The sequence below is a fragment of the Myzus persicae genome, unplaced genomic scaffold (assembly GCF_001856785.1).
Source record: "Myzus persicae strain clone G006 unplaced genomic scaffold, MPER_G0061.0, whole genome shotgun sequence".
In the NCBI taxonomy this organism is placed as follows: Eukaryota; Metazoa; Arthropoda; class Insecta; order Hemiptera; family Aphididae; genus Myzus; species Myzus persicae.
In genome coordinates, this window is record NW_019103956.1 from 550,841 (window position 1) to 568,037 (window position 17,197).

General features: G+C 27.4%; 2 protein-coding genes across 7 annotated transcripts; both read right to left on the reverse strand.

Annotated features, from left to right (window-relative positions):
* Window positions 1–314: 314 nt before the first annotated feature.
* On the reverse strand, window positions 315–5,749 carry LOC111036915 (sedoheptulokinase-like). Of its 4 annotated transcripts, none has more exons than XM_022319203.1 (7): window positions 5,291–5,749; window positions 1,956–2,197; window positions 1,626–1,879; window positions 1,427–1,552; window positions 1,214–1,351; window positions 770–962; window positions 315–694 (listed from the first exon to the last, which is right to left on the reverse strand). In XM_022319203.1, the coding sequence occupies exons 1-7, from the start codon at window positions 5,507–5,509 to the stop codon at window positions 496–498; spliced, it is 1,371 nt and encodes a 456-aa protein (XP_022174895.1). In that variant the 5' UTR covers window positions 5,510–5,749; the 3' UTR covers window positions 315–495. The 4 variants fall into 4 exon arrangements, with proteins under 4 accessions (XP_022174895.1, XP_022174896.1, XP_022174894.1 ...); XM_022319204.1 differs by having other exon boundaries at window positions 1,427–1,522; window positions 1,614–1,879; XM_022319202.1 differs by having other exon boundaries at window positions 1,614–1,879; window positions 5,291–5,747.
* A 1,809-nt stretch (window positions 5,750–7,558) lies between these two features.
* LOC111036905 lies at window positions 7,559–9,378 on the reverse strand. Of its 3 annotated transcripts, none has more exons than XM_022319187.1 (3): window positions 9,092–9,377; window positions 8,918–9,005; window positions 7,561–8,766 (listed from the first exon to the last, which is right to left on the reverse strand). In XM_022319187.1, exon 3 carries the CDS (start codon window positions 8,764–8,766, stop codon window positions 8,059–8,061), a length of 708 nt encoding a protein of 235 aa, XP_022174879.1. In that variant the 5' UTR covers window positions 8,918–9,005; window positions 9,092–9,377; the 3' UTR covers window positions 7,561–8,058. The 3 variants fall into 3 exon arrangements, with proteins under 3 accessions (XP_022174877.1, XP_022174879.1, XP_022174878.1); XM_022319186.1 differs by having other exon boundaries at window positions 9,072–9,377; XM_022319185.1 differs by having other exon boundaries at window positions 7,559–8,766; window positions 8,918–9,378.
* Between the last annotated feature and the right edge of the window lie 7,819 nt (window positions 9,379–17,197).

A 17,197-nucleotide genomic window follows, 5' to 3' on the forward strand; every position in this document is an offset into this window, starting at 1 on the left:
TATAATATTTATTATTTTTAATTTACATTTAATTTAATTTTTATATTATGTTTTTTTTATGTTTCAGCATTTGACCTGTGAATAATCCAAAAGATAACACTAATAATTTTTAAAGAACTTAATTTGTAAGTCTTCATTATATATTCTGACGTTTAATTATTTGTATTCGACAATTCGAATATTAAATATATTTTTATTTTTTAATGCGAATAATAAACATTTATTTACTGTACTTAATATTATAATAAACATATATTTTTTTTATTATTATTATTATTTACATTTTATTTATAATATAGTAGTTATGATAATTGCAATATTTTAGTGTTAAATACATTTTTTAGTTGATAATTCCAACTTGTACATCTATGAATATACCAAACATTGCTTTTACTTTCTTATATATTTGACGAGTAACACTTATATTAACTATTGTCTGTTATATATATTTAACTGAACACTTAATACTAAAGAACATTTCTTTATTTACTAATTCTAATTAAATAAAGATGGATTATTCTTCAATAATGCTAAAGCAGCACCAAAAGCAGAATCTTCTGACATTGTTACACTCAGTGGAAGATTAAAAATGGTTTCAATCTCTTTTTTTATTATATGGTTTTTAGTTATAACTGATCCTGAACCTATGATTCTTTGAATTCCAGCTTTCAATAACATTTCTCGCGACATCATTCTAAAATAAAATAAATTAAAATGTTATATGTTTATGTTATTATTGCATTGCTTTGAGATAATTTAATAAACATACTTGAGTAAATTATTAATGATTCCTTTGCAAAAACCTGAAAACAATGCTGATAATGTGAGGTTATTATTTGTAACGTTTATTAATGATCCATAAGTTGTTGGATCATGCCTTTCACCAAAAATTAAAGGGTTTACTATAAGAGGTGTCAAATGTTCTTCAGGTGATAAATGCAACAATCGATTCCATAATTCATCTGAAAAAATTGATACATAATTGACATTTCAATCAAATACTCTATTATTTAGTAACTAAAGAATATTTATTTATTTATTAATAGCAAAGCTTAAAAATTAAGGCTGTTAAGTGGTTTTTTTATTTTCTGTCATCATAACTGTCACATTATGATGAAATTATTGTGACATGTGAGGTTGATTACTTTGATTAATGGAATGCTATTTAGTATTGATACACAATCATAAAACATGTGTTCATATTATTAATTACCTTCAGCTATAGTCAATCCAAGAGCAGATATCCAGCTAGACACAGATTTAACAAAAGAGTCTAAAACATTTCCACCATTCAAAGAAGCTGCTACTGCCAAGAAGTGATTCTCAAAATATGGAAAATATTCAACACCATCTTATCCAACAATATAAAATTATACAACAAACTATAATAAGAATTATTCTAAATATTATTAGTCTTAAATTTTACCACATTGAGTCTCAATTTCTTTAGCTATAAATGCAACTTGAGCAGATGTTGAGATGTTAATAACAGCATCTGTCATAGTTGTTAATGTAGCTATTACTGAACATTGCAAATCACCAAGAGCAACACCTTATTGAAAATTCAATTAAAAACAAGTTATGTAATTTAAAAAAATGTTATTATCATTTACCAATTACTGCGCCTTTTGGTATATGATAAATTGTTTCATATAATGTTCCAATATTTATTCCAGGCTGTACGACTGATGGTAACAGATGAACTGGGAAATTTGCTTCCATTAAAATATCTGTATTCCAAGAACAGTCGGTTACATCAAAATATCCCCAACTTGCCGCATTGTGAGTAGACATGACTGGTTTTCCTTGATTGCAAAGTATTGATACAATTAAATCTTGAATTGTACCACATTGATTAAAATTTCTCAATATATCTGGTCTAAAATGATATTTTATAAAATCATTTTTATTTTATTTTTAAGTGTTCAATCATTTGTTGCACCTATAATGCTTACTGATTTTCTTTTAGCCAAAAAATGGTATTACATCCATAACCTGAGTATGACTTTAAATGAGAATGAGGTTTCGGCAGTTTAGCCAAAAATTGGTGATCAGTACGTGCATCTTGCCATGTGTATAAATTAGATACAAATATATCTGTTTTGTTTGTGAACTCACTATCCCAAAATGTGTGTACAAATTGTTCATCCCAGAATACTATTCCATGCATTTGACCACAAATACCAATTGCTTTTACCTTATTACCAGGATCAGATATTTGGTCAAATTGTTATCTATATTATAGATAATTATTCAAATAAAGAAGTATATGTTGTGCTTTTTTTTATTATTTGTAGGTATTAAAATTCTACACATAAATTGTAGCTAAAATTAATAAATTATTAGGTAAGTATTTATTTTACATATTGAGACATTGAGTAATTGATATTTGCTAAGATTTTATGATATGAGTATTTTTAATCATCAGTAAATTTATATTTATGTTTATATTTAAAAAAGGTGCACTATAGGTGGGTACCGCCCTACTGTGCTCCGAACCTACAGTAGTTGTCGAGAATATCATTGTAATGGATGTGTTATTCTTGAAATCAATGATAAATCATTACACACGAAAAACGATTCTGAGCGGAGACGTTTTCTAATCCTACCATACTTGTTAAAATAATTAAGTTTAATAGTTCAAAAAAAAATACTTAATACAAATTGATCAGAGAACATGCTGTGTCTAGAATCGGAGCATTTTTTTACTATTCCAAATGTCGATTACAACAGAAAAAAACATACATTTTTATAAAATCAATACATTAATTTGCTACGCTCAGAATCTAAAAAAAATAATTTATTTTAATATTTTATTAAAATTAAAATTGAATTTGAATAGGTAACTAAAAGTTTTAAAAATTGATAACTATGGCCAACATTTATTTGAATACATAATACTATTATAGTATAATAACCGTTACCTAACCAAAATAGGTTGGTACCTATAACCTGAGCGTGACCTTAAAAGTACTAACAATAACTAGTAATGTAGCTATAACTTATGTTATAATACAACCTAATACATTTTGAAGTACCCATGTCCAAAACATTTTATGAGCCACTTATTAAAACTTTTTGTAAAGAGAATACTTCAAAGAAAAATGTAAAACTTAAATGAGTTGTACATAATTTGGACTTCAAAATTCAGTTGTTAAAAAAGTGAAAAGGGCCAAGTTTTTAGCTTAGATACAATTAGTGTTAGTTCCAAGGGCTGGGGATGTCAACCACGATGTACCTATAATCTACATCATACTTATTCTATTGACTATCATAAGGTTTTCGATAGAGACATAGAGTTAAACATGATGAGCTTGTAAAATACTGCAGGAAGTGATTAGAATTGACGGTCAGGATCTGCGAATAATAATACAAGCAACTTTTACTGGACTATGGTACAGGTACACGTAGAAGTAGAAATATCAGAAGATATTCCAATAAAACGAGGGATGAGACATGGATCCATCCTGTCACCACTTCTGTTTAATTCTATCCAGAATTCATTTTTCGAGAAGCTTTGGGAGAAGTCAACGAAGCCTCGAAGGTACAAACGCTAATTGTGAATGTACCTATCTATTGATAATATGAGAATGAGATACGCCGATGGGCGATGATACATCGCAAATAATATGTGAAGCCTTCAAACAATTGTAAATAATATACCTACTACATGTAAGCGAGAGTTTTGGACTGTCTCTTAATATAAACAAAACCAAATGTACATGGCAATTTCCAAAAAACAAACTGTAATAGAACAGTTATTTATTAGGGGACAGGTGGACAGCAAATAGAAATTAAACGTCATTTCAAAAAATGTTTAAGATATTTAAATATCATGATTGTTCACATGGTATAGGTACTAAGATTAGATTACTAAGATGTTACATCTATGATCCAAATGTGAAATGATCCAATAGATCAGAAACAGAAACATTAAGCTAGAAGATTGAGGCAATATAAATGTAGTTGTATCGTCAAATCCTGAATATTCCATGGATTGTCTGTGTATTTACCCAAAGCGTGATTACTTCATAGAATGCAAAAACAAAAAGAATTACTGATGACTATAAAATCACGAAAATAAACTATCCTAACCTAGTAGTCTTTATACCTACCTAGTATCTTGGTGGTTGGGTCACAGAATGACTAATGAGAAATAATAAAATATATGGATTGTTACAACTCATACCTACTCCAAGAAAAAAATAAGGTAGGTATGAAAACTAGCTATTGGAAGACACAGAATATCGTGGTTGAAAACTCCACTACCTACCGGTTTTGCGCAAGAAATAAATTATTTCGTTCATCGTTAAAGAGAGAAGCGATTCCAATATAAAATATGATTTCCAATATTTGAAATGGATAGAAACTTCAAGAAGAAGTATATTAATAGGTATATTTAATTTTTAATTAAAATTGTTTCAAAATAAAAAATAAATTAGCCAACGATCTTGTATTAAATGAATCTACAAAGCAAGATATAAGGTATTCGAGATGATCTACAAAATACATTTTGTTATCTGCTCATTATTCTTATTTCTTAATTCTGAGTAGATTATGGATCGATGTATTTTACAGTGATGACTGATGAGTGTTTTTTTTTCATCTGCCATCACTTTTCGTAGCAGTAGAATAAACGTAGTCCCAAGTTCCTACTCCTTAGTAGGTGGTACATAAATAGGTACTTATCAAAATAAATGAATACGAAAGAAAACTGTAATTTCTAAGCAAACTGCAGTTTTTGAAAAAAATTATTTCGTTTTTTTTAGTCTTCCTGCTTCAAAAATAAATAACTATGGAGATTCGACATTTTTACAGAATGTTTATATTAACATTAATAGACGTGAAATAATTCTTATACAATTTTGGCTCTTTTTGTGATCTAACCTTTTTTAAATTTTCGATTTATGAATCCCACAATTTTTGTTCTTGGGTTAAAATGCTTGAACATTTAATAAAAATTTTCACAGTGGCATAGCCACAATCAATTACTGTAATACTAGTACATCTCTACTCCCCTCATCTAAACTTTAAATGTTTATAACTAACAAACTACATCTCTCAAATTTGATCTTTGTACATTAAAATACTCCGAATAATATTCTGTTTCGGAATATGAAATAAATAATAAAAATAATGTATGGGTGACTCATGGAAAAATATATTTTTAGAAATGTTATAAAACTATGAGCAAAAAAATATTTTCAACTTTTTGAAATAATTAGTGTAGACACTTAAATGAATCACTCTGTATAATATATAGTTCAGATTTTGATTTAAATATAGTTACCTTTTTCATTATTTCTCCTGGTGACTTTAGGCATTCTTGCATTGCTTTCAAAATTTTGACAACATCTTGCTCGTCACCTTTTTGATGACTAGGATTAATTTTTGCTAAGGTCGGGACCGATTTAACATAAATAGATTTTGAAGTACAGCTGTCTAAAAGTGAAATTTTTACTGAACTCGTTCCTATGTCTATTCCTAGTATTAATTTTTCAAAATCCATAATGCAGCAGTAAATGATTATCAATTTAATATTTGTGTGCAATAAATATTAGTTTTTAACCCGATACTAATCTTATTAATAACAAAAAATATAAATTCAAGAACCTACCATACGAGTATGCACGATAATTCTTCGTACGTCGAAAACTATACTATAACTGGTTACTCATTAGTTAGTTTTTTTGTATGTAATACAGTCTATAGTACGAACTGCAATATCACCATATCATTAGGTAGGTATTAAATATTCTTAGGTCAGACTGGATTGAGGTCATATTAATTTAGGTATATGTAAACATGTCCTTATCGAACTATTATTATTTTTGTTTATATTTTAGCTTTATGGTAGGTACCTACTTGTACAGTTGTACAAGTGTTGAAGTGTACAACTCATAATATTGTTTAAATCAGATAAGCGCTCGGGGGAAATTGTACAACGTATACAAAAAAGCAAAATCTAATTGTTAATAAAAAAATAGGCAGTCGTAGTAATTGCTTGTTTTATATTATTCCATGAGGTATGAACCTGTTTTATGGATACCAGGCAGACTGGTATAGTTGGTCAGTAGGTATACAACTTTAAACTGGGTAAAATATTTAAATATTATTACAGTTATATAATTTATAAGTTATAGGTAGGTAAAGATTAAAGAACCAGCCTTAAGGTGGAGAAATATTTTTTAGAAGAAACCTCAGAATAGAACATTTTATAACGCGAGGACCAAAATGTCATACAAATCCTCCCATGGCAGGGAAGGTATAAGTCATAAACTGTTAAGTATAAAAAGTATTAAATCAAGTATAAAAACACTTGAAACTATGAAATTTAAAAAATCCAGCTGTATAATATATGTCCGATGGTCGTAATGTTTTGCAATTTTCAATTAATCGAATTATTCAAATTAATTTATCACTGCGAAAAGACAGTATACATTAAAATAAGGCCAGGATCAGGATATGACCAGGAATCAGGATTTTAATGTCAATTAACACGATAAATAATACAAAGGATGTTAAACCCGCATGTGTTGTCTCCGACTTATACACGCACGAATTTTCGTTAGCCAGTTTCAATAGCGTGCTGTTAGTTTTGATATTGAAGTGAATTTATCTATTATACAATTTAAAGGTACGATTATTATTAGCCTTTTAACAGTATTATTATTTTTAAGTAAGTTATGATAATTTTAAAATATACAGTTGACGGTTGTCTATTAGTGATTTAAAAATATTGTTAAGATAACAGAATATTTGTTTTATACTAATTAAAAAGAGACTGTGACGAAGAGGAAATTATAAGATGCCGCCCCCTCCCCATAAATAATCCGAGTTGCCGATACCCTAGCACCTACGTAAAATAAAAAAACCAAGTCCCCTGATTAAGATTTTTCAAACTAAAATTGATTAGAAACTTCTTGATCATTCCTAAATCAATTTCATAATAATAATGACAACAATTGAACTATAAAATAATTAGAAAATTTTTATTTGAAAAACAATTAATCTTTGCTATTGAAAAAAATCTAGTTTTTTTTAGCTTAAGAGTAGATATACAATTTTAGTTTTCAAAACTACATTCATATAAATAATATTTGATAATTTATATTGATGCAACTTGTTAAACTTGATCTATATTATAAGCTACGGAAAACTTATAAAAAAATAATAAGTGTAGCTTATATCTGAATTGAATATTAAGGATACAAACTAAAGCAAATCGATATTTTAAATTACCCAACATAAATTATTATTTTTTGTTTAAATTGAGTGGAGTTAGTAATGTCGAATTTAAAATAATATACTAGTAGTTTAAAGTCAGAACATTTTACCAAAAAATTGTACCTAATAGCTTAATATTATTATTTATAGTATAATTTATAAGTAGTTTAACCAGCAGCTGAGAACTTAAAGTATATAAAAATAATTAAATGGTAACGAAGTTGTTAAACAACTTTTCCATTTATTTTCTGAAACTAAATTGAAATTTAGATTTTTCAAAAAAAATATAAATAAATAAACCAAACAAAATATCATTTTTCATTATCACTAAAAAAAAGAATTATAAGTAATTACTAAATTAAATTGATTGATTTTATAGTATGTTTGTTCAAAAATCAACTAGTAAAACTAGTTAATAGTAAAAATAAACCAACTTTTTAGGTAGACTTTGAATTTTTTCATGACATGTACTTTTTAAATATTAACACTAACTATAATAAATTAATAACATTAGTTTACAGTGTAAATACATCATAAAAGCAATTCAATTAAAATTATTTTGTAGGTATACAATAAAAAATAAAAAAAAGTAAATATACAAATATCTATATCAATATTTATCTATATAACATATATCTATGTAGGTAAGTATATTGTATAGATACCATAATATGTATTGCTGTATAATTGGTACTTGGTAAATATAGGTGGGTTTGTACTACAAAGTATAAATTATTATTGTTGTCTTGTTAAGCTCAATTTTTAACAAGCAATTCAATTGAGATAAATAAAAAAATACCCTTGACTTATTTACTAACGACACACAGTTCATCAGTATGGTATGTATAAATCTGGGAAATGACTTAACAGACAAATAGATTCTTTGGGATAAGATAAAGCTAATTTTTTTACTTCATCATTTAAATCATGTTCTGTAACTAGGGTTGCATTTTTGTTCTTAATGTCCCTTAAGGTTAATATACTTCTACATTTGTTAGGATAGATATTAACGACATCGACATTATTGTTCTTGCAATGTGAGCTGACACTATTCACAAAGTGGTTCAAGAACTCCATAAATTTATTGGTAAAGTTTAACTTAATGAGCAATTCGTTAAATATACTTGAGCATGTTTGGAAGACCAAAGGTGATTTAGAGCACACTTCAATTAGGTTATTGATTTCCCACAACGATATTGCAGACAAAATAGTTTTTTCAAAAATTAAAGGATTCACTTTAATGGTTTTTTCGTGAATAATTATGGGCAATTTTAATACATTTGATCCTAATTGAGTCCAAACAGTCATTAAAATTGAATTCAATGACTTGTTGTTTTTGTTTAAGATAGATTCTATGTATCTAGCATATATATCTAAGTCTGCCCCTTCATCAAGTATTGATTTCAATTTGATCATGTGGTCAGCTTCTATTACATCAAAATTAATGGAATACAAAAATGCTTGAATGTTGGACTGTGTACTGAGGGTACTGTCGGGGATAAAGTTTGATGAAGTGTACAATAAAGTTTTCAAAATCATCTGAAATCAAAAAAAAAAAGTAATTATAAATCAAAAGTTTGATCTAGGTATAACAAATTATATCAATATTAATTTGGTTGAATGACACTTTAAATCTCATTTGATTAAATACCAAATTAAATATCGGAAGTGTTTTAAAATAATGACTTACCAAACATTTTCCAAAAATCTCGTCCGTATCTAAATTTTTATTTTCCAAATGTTCCAAAAAAGTAGATAAACGATCCTTATTTATTTTTCTAAAATTTGATATTTCCATCATGATAGCACAGATTATATGAAATTATATTATATTATTTTCATACCATTAGTGATAATAGCTTACAAATTTCTTAGTAGGTACCGCAATACTTGCAAAAAAAAATTCAAATAATATGATCTTGATATTTAATGAATTATTGCAATATATTTTCAAACTTTTTAACTACTATTTAAAATTTTAATTTTTAATTAATGATCACGATTCATGAGGACATGAATCAAGGTTCACGAATAACAAAGAACTGAAAGAACTAGCTGCTAGTTGCTACTAACATTATTTACCATTTAACATTCTAAATTTCTAAACAGCATTTATAACGATTTACGATTTAAGCATGATAATAATTGATAAATATTATCGGATCACTGCAGCTAATTCCGGGCTCCACACGCGCATGCGTATACATTAAACTACTATCAAAATACCTTATCAATTATTAATACAAGAGATTATAAGCACGACTTGTCTAAAAACCGTTTTATTCTAAGACCGTGCTAAAAACTGTCCGAGGGATACCCGATAATTTAAATTGAACCACTTTTTATCTTACTAGTAATTTTTAATTAGTATAATATGTGTAATTTTGTAAAAATAGTATTAGGTCATTACTAAGTCTTATTATTAATATGAAATTATTTACGATGGCATTGATTATGAAATATTTGACATTTTCTCTGATGAAGAAGTTTAATAAGGATTAAAAGTTTATTTTTTAAAATTTTTTTTTATTTATTTAAGGGTTCATATGCATAATTTATTAGCCTACAACGATTTACAAAATTAGGTTATATTTTTTATTTTTTTATGATATGTTTGATTGTGCTTGTGTGAAGTATTGTTGATCCATTGTTTTAAATGTTCGATGTAAGATCGGCTATCTTGATGAAGTCTAATATCCATTTTTATTCTCCGTAGTTGAATGCTTCTTTGAGTGAGATTGTGTTTAAGTTTGATTTCGTTCGGGCGTTCTGGTAGTTGGGGCGCTCTAAGAATATATGTTTGACGGTGAGTTTTTGGTGAGTCACGTTCATACCTTGGTTCAGGATCCTTACACATGATGTGAGAATGTGTGAGTCTGGTGTGCCCAATGCGTACTCGGGTAATCATGATCTAAAAGTTTATTTTGATTGACCAACATACTCACATGTTTACGCAAAAGATCATTGATTGGAGGTTTGGATGTAGTTAAAGAATTCAAAGAAGGCTGAGAGTTAATTTCTACTAATAAAGGAGAAGTATATTTTGGTCACTTTTTTTTCAATTGATTATTTGATTGATATAGTTTAACTTAATTTGGCATAGTAATATCAAAATCATCAAAACTGCAGCCCTAAGGAGAATATTGTACTAGTATTTAAAATATTTACAAAATTATATGATGAGTATTTACTATTAATTAAGTTATTTAATGCCAAATTTGATACATTTATTTATTATCAAATAATATTAGTTAACAATATATTTTTTTATTTAACCCAGTTTTGATATGCGTGTTACTCATCAGTCATCAGCCATTAATTGTTTTAGTAGATTTTCACCTACACTTTTTCCTGAACAAATATTTACAGAAAATATTATAATACGAATATTTTTGTAAGATCAATATATTCCTTTATTGTTTTCAAAGGTAACAAACGTCTAAAAGAAGATCAATATTACACATCTATATTTAAATTTTTTTTAAAGTAAGTATGTACTATTTATTTATTTATTTATTAATTTTAATATAACTATTATGTAGTTTTTGCTACTCATTTGTAAAAAGTAATCCCATAGGAGATTTAGTGAATTTATAAAAAAGCTGGGCATAGGCAAGCGGGGACAATGATCAATATTAATTAATTATTATAATAGTGTATACTTTTTTATAATATATTATTATTGACTATTGTTATCAACTTTTGAGTCAATACCACCTTACCATAGAACTGCAGTGGTGAGAATGGGTTCATTTTAAATATTTGTGTATCATTGCGTATAGGAAGAAAATGTATAACAAACGAAAAATTGTTTTGTCCTTAGTCCCTACCAATAATGTTGAATTTGGATTTAATGAAAAATTATTAAATACGATAAAAGCGATTTAGAGCGGATAAATATGTATATTATTGATACTTAAAAAAAAAATGTTCTATGATTAAGTGTTATACAATTTTGGTTGCAGTACTGTTTATTTCATACATTCATTATATTATATACATATTAAGTTAAACAATTGTTATATAGTAAAGTTTTAACCAAAACGTCTACATTAAGTAAATATATATATATAATGGACGACGCAATATCCGTTTACAGTTACGTGCGTAGGATGATATGCAGAAGAAATCTGGCTCTGAAGATATACAAATATACAATTAATGTACTTCGTACTTTTACTCGTATTCAGGTGAATCATAATATATAAAATAATCATAGTTGATCTTAAATAAAAATTATTACAAACATTTGGGCACTCAAATACTATAAGGAAGGCATATTATACCAATATATCATACTGCTGTAATTAATTATTTCCAAATGCAATGCAATTATTACAAATTAATCGTAATGCAAGGACTCAATATTTGAAACAAACCAATAACCATCTTTTTTATGAATACTATTCGTTTTAATCGATGGATGTCGCCTTTTAAACGTAGGCGTATATACAGTGGCTGGAGCCACTACCGTGTACTAGCTGTGCGCCTTAGCCTTCAAAAAATGTCAGGATAAAAATATCAGTGTATCAGAAATCAGAATGTAGACATAATACATTTATATAGTTTACATTTTATATATTATGTAAATATGTAATGTTAATATTATATTACAAATTACAATAATTTATTGCACAAGTTTCCTCACCACCTTAGCACATTAAATGAAAATCGATATTATATCAAAATTCTTAATGTTGCATGAGGTATTGTACGTGGCGCGTTTTTTTTATCGTGGTTTCCCCAAGTTTAAACTTTAGGCCTAGGTCCACGCTGAGGAGAATGGTCGAACTGTCGGACATTTATAATAAGGGGAGTGGTTACGATTGTAACTTGTATAAATTATATAGTGTGTATTCTAAGCTAAATTGACTGATAATTGTTCTATAATTGAACTTTGATTTAATAAAATATAAATATCCCTCTTCTGATCGACAATTTCCCATTACCCTCATTGCCAGTGTTGAATTCAAGACGTGTTAAATATTATCCGTAGTCCGAAAAAACGGGAATATTGCCGTAACTGGCATTAATACAAAATACAAATTTATAAAAAAAATGTAATTTACCTCACAAATAAAATATGTATGTATATTTTTACTTTTTTCCATATACACCTCGAATTGTAGGGTGATTGGCGTTTCTGAAATACATTAAGTTTTAAAGATTTATACTGCATATTTTAAGTATTAATATATATTTTATTTGCGGAGAAAATTAAATTTTTTTATACCGTTGGGTAATCCCGTCCATATCGATGTATATTTATATTTATGTCTACTAAACTCAACACTGTCTACATATACTTAAAAAGTGAAAATAAAATATAAAATATATGGTATATATACATGTATACGTAACCAAAATTAAAATACCTTATAGCTAATATTAAAGCTAATAATTGTAAATAAGTATAATATTATTATTATAGTTTCTAAAATAACATTGATAAACTAAACTTACCTTTAATTTAGTATACTATTACCATTCTCATTTTAATATATGTTTAAAAAAAGGAAACATTTTTTTTTCAAGTATCATTTATTAATCCATTGTACATCCATGATTCAATTAAAATATTGTTTGTTTTTCTTGAATATAATAGCAAGAATGATGCGTATAAATGGGAAAATAATGTGTTTTATCACTTTGTATCCTTGTAAAATCATTATCTGAAAATAAACTTTGGCAATTATAGTAAAGAGATTAAAAATTTAAATTCATTTTCGTAAAACAAAACTAATAAAAAACAGATAGTAAACTAAAAATGAAAAAAATTGACAGTTAAATAATATAAAAAAAAAAAAAAATAATAGAACTCGTTCGTTTGAATTCAAATAACTGATTGACTGTAGTCTGTTGATATAAATTATAAAATAAACAAACTATTATATTAATATATTATGGTATGTTAGTTGTAGCCAACGAAGTTTTATTATTTCACTAGTATTTTTTTATGCTGTTCAGTATTTCAAATTTCAATTATAAATTTATGTTAACGCGGCGCATTAGATATGCAATTCAGGTACATCATCACCGCGTACGGCGGCTTTGTCCATAATACTACTTTCGGATGTCTAGGATTACATGAATATCCCCCCCCCCCATTCAGTTAGTAAAAGACGGTAAGCAATAATGCAGTAGATTTTTTTTACATTAATATACCCCGTTGAATATAATAAGAACTTGGTGTTGACATCGACTAATATATTTTTATATGCGTATAAAAAGTAACAGTGAGAACTGACGCAAGCACATATTGTATATTTTAAATTTTTTTATCATCAGCCCCTCATTGTAAAAAAAATAAGCAACGGGGGACATAAATAATTATTAATAACAGTATTTGTCATGAATTCGTGGTATTTGTGTTGAGGTATTACGATTTTCTCCCACCTGTGCCCAGCCAAACACCAATGTCAGACTTGAAGCAATTGGTTCAAATAACCCTATATCCCGCCGCCACTGTCATACAAGTAATATTTGTTAAATCATTAATTGAGATATATATAATTTGAATATTTAATTAAATTGTAAAGTAAAATAGGTATATAATAATATAATAAAAAAAGTAGTACATAATACTATGCATTACGATAAAGTTAAGGCCCACGCACAGTTTAATATAATATCCAGTAGGTAACAAAGGTAATCCATAAAGTAATTTTTTTCTGTTTCAGGTATAACTTAGTTTCAATAATAATATACATTTAGTCAATGGACATTATGTAACAATTATCCGACGACGAATGAATCGATGGGAATGACACGATGATCTGCAACCAACTGTTTTGAAAATAGATCATTGTCCCGACTCAATAAACCCTCACATAATAATGTACACAAAAATATAATTGTAAATTTTTTTCAATGCGTTCTTCTGCGCATACATTTATACTTTTTTATACTATTATTTTAATTATGTAATCACGAAAATAAATTTTAATGTTGGCTTCTATAAAAATGCAGTATCATAATAATATGTATTTATGCAGCAAGTATAAACTTATTTTTTAAGTAAACATAACGGATGAATATAGCCACGCTGGTTAATAGGTATACCTATAGAGGACATTTTTTTGTTAATAACTGCCTCGGCGATTAGATCTATTGGCTAAGAGGTAATTTTATGGTACCTATTATACTTATTTTATATTATGGGCGCCGTTAAATACCACACACTAATATCATTCATAACAGCACATTTTATTATTTTACACCGTTCAATACCTTATACCACACAGATTTTTTCAATTACTAAAAAGGGAAATATAGAAGGTCCATAATTTAAAACCACATACATATTTTGATCGTCAGTTAAAAATTAAACATTTATTTCTTATTGTTATAAAAAAAAAATATATATATATTAAACTTAAATTGTATTGCTACTGAAACGATCATACAAATTCAAAATGTTGGTGTGGCGCAGTGGCTGACTGCAGTCACGTTGAAGTGCTGAAGTCACTTTGCAGCCGGTGTCTCTAGCTCCCAGATGGGTGACCACCCGAGTTTTCAGCAACGAAACATGGCACACAATAAATATATGCCACGTATTACAAACCTACCAAATCAAAAACCTACTAAAAAAATATACAAAATAACCCCCTAATAAAAAAAATCATTTTAAATATTATAAATGTAATTATGATTTACGTTTCATGTCACGTAAACTTTCTTTTAAACTTGTATTAATTTCTCTGTTTCGTTGGTTTGTGCATTTTTATTTAACGTGGTTTCGATTAAATATGAGTAACTGGTGTATGGTTCTCAAGGATAATGCGATTTTTGATAAACGTGTGCGTTATCGGTACATATCAGCAGTCTTGTAAAGAATACTTTTATTTTGTATTCTGAATACGTATTTGAATTAAGGAGTATTATTAAAGTATTCCGAATACTATTTGATTATATTTTTTTCCTGCTAATATTTGTCAGTGCGTCAGTCATATTTCATTCATTTAGTCAGCCATTGTTCATAAAACTTAAAATATGCCCGATTTTTATTAGAACATTTTTTCTTGTCACTTATATAAACTTTTTTTGAGTTCAAAAAAGTATTTTTTTAATGAGTAAAAAAATACAAAAAATTTATTCAGAGTACGTATATGAATAATTTTATTTGAATACAATCATTTGAAAAGTTTACAAGACTGCAGACTGCATATTAGTGGGTGTGGTATTGAACAGTTTGATTTTTATCAAAACTGTGTTGAATTAATGTATAAAAGTGTGCGAATTTGAACGATGACCTTTTTTTAAAAGTGTGGGTTTATGACGACAGCAGCGTCATAGGTAGCTAATACAACACAATTACTTGATGAAACATTTCTTATAGTTCTCGTTAAGTGTAGAAGTGTCTATGGATCCTATAGGTCACTGTTATTGTTTTTTTTTTTGCTATCGCCATTAATCAGTTTCATATCTGTAGGGTAGTTCATTATTTGTCACTTAGCTGGTTATAAGGAGTAAAAACTAGGCATTATATGTTGCAGTATATACGGGTCATGTCAATGACGTGTTGGAAGGAAATGAATATTAGTGTGTGCAATTCCCGGAATAATACCGATCATGTTATATAGAGACATCGCAGTGACCGGACACGTAAGTCTCATCTTTCAACCACTCTCATGCACATGTAAAATACCTATTTTCTTATAAAATTACTGCTAAAATTCCGAATAATCAACTTTTGAAAATTCAAAAATTTCAAAAGATTAAAACTACATTTATAGTTGTTGGAAGTGAACGGGAAAAGTAGTATGACCGATGTCAAGTATACATAATAAAAAATTTAAATCAGTTTTATAAAGTATAATCGTATCACTCGGTCAATAAGAACGATGGACAAAAGATTGGTATGTTTTGTCTAAAATAACCGTCCGCCACCGATCCCCTTTATGCAAAATAGATTTAATTTTTTTGTTGAATTTTTAAAACTAATAATCGTAGAAATTAATTATCTATACAACTATTTTTCATATATGGTAACATTTTCGAAAAATGCTGACGGTTTTTTATCTATTTATAGCTTTGAGACATTTTTTCAATTTTGTAAATTGTTTTTAAATTATTGCTGATAAAAACTTTTTCTCTTAGTAAAAAAGCTTGAAAATTGAATGAAAAGTTGGCACGATTATATTTTAGATGTATTTAAAGTTAAAATTTTGACAAAATCTTGAACATTTTCAAATTATTTTTCAGTTAAAAACTTTTAAAAGTTTTTTCTATTCATAGTTAGCGTTAGACATTTTAATGGCCAGGGAGAATGCCGTCGTTCATATTTTGGCGAAAGTCGGCGGGTGTCGTCCGAGCTGGTTGATACTTGATGCTTAGATAGACATAACAATATGAATATGTAGACGTCTATGTATAGTATTAACTTCTATGTGACACTATATGTATACAGTATGATATATTATCCATAATTTATAGTAAGAGATATTATGAGACTTTGTTATCCGTTAGTTATAAAGAATGTCCTGCATCAATAATACAATATTACATTCGTTTTTTATACCTTTTTTTTAAAAATATTAAATTTAATTATTTATACATGGATGTTAGGAATTTAGGACATAATGTCTCCAATCAGAATCGTTTTTCGTATGCAATGATTTATCATTAATTTATAAATTACAACGGCATGCTCGACAAATACTGTGCAGCAGACTGCACTTGTCCACCTTTTTATTTCATTTTAATTGGTTTGAGAATATTTATTTAATTTAACATATTACATTAGTTTATTGTGTAAATTCAATCAAATGAAAAAAAGTTCCCTCATTTATTTTAATTCTCAATTAGAGTATATTAGTTTTAAATTTGGGTAACCAATGCGATTTTTTTTTTGATAACGTATCGATTATCATTTTATTTAATTGTATTTTAGTTTGGAAATGCGTTGTTCTTGTGTATCTTTTCGTTAAACATTTTACAACTTGTTTATTTGAGCATATTTTCATGTTCT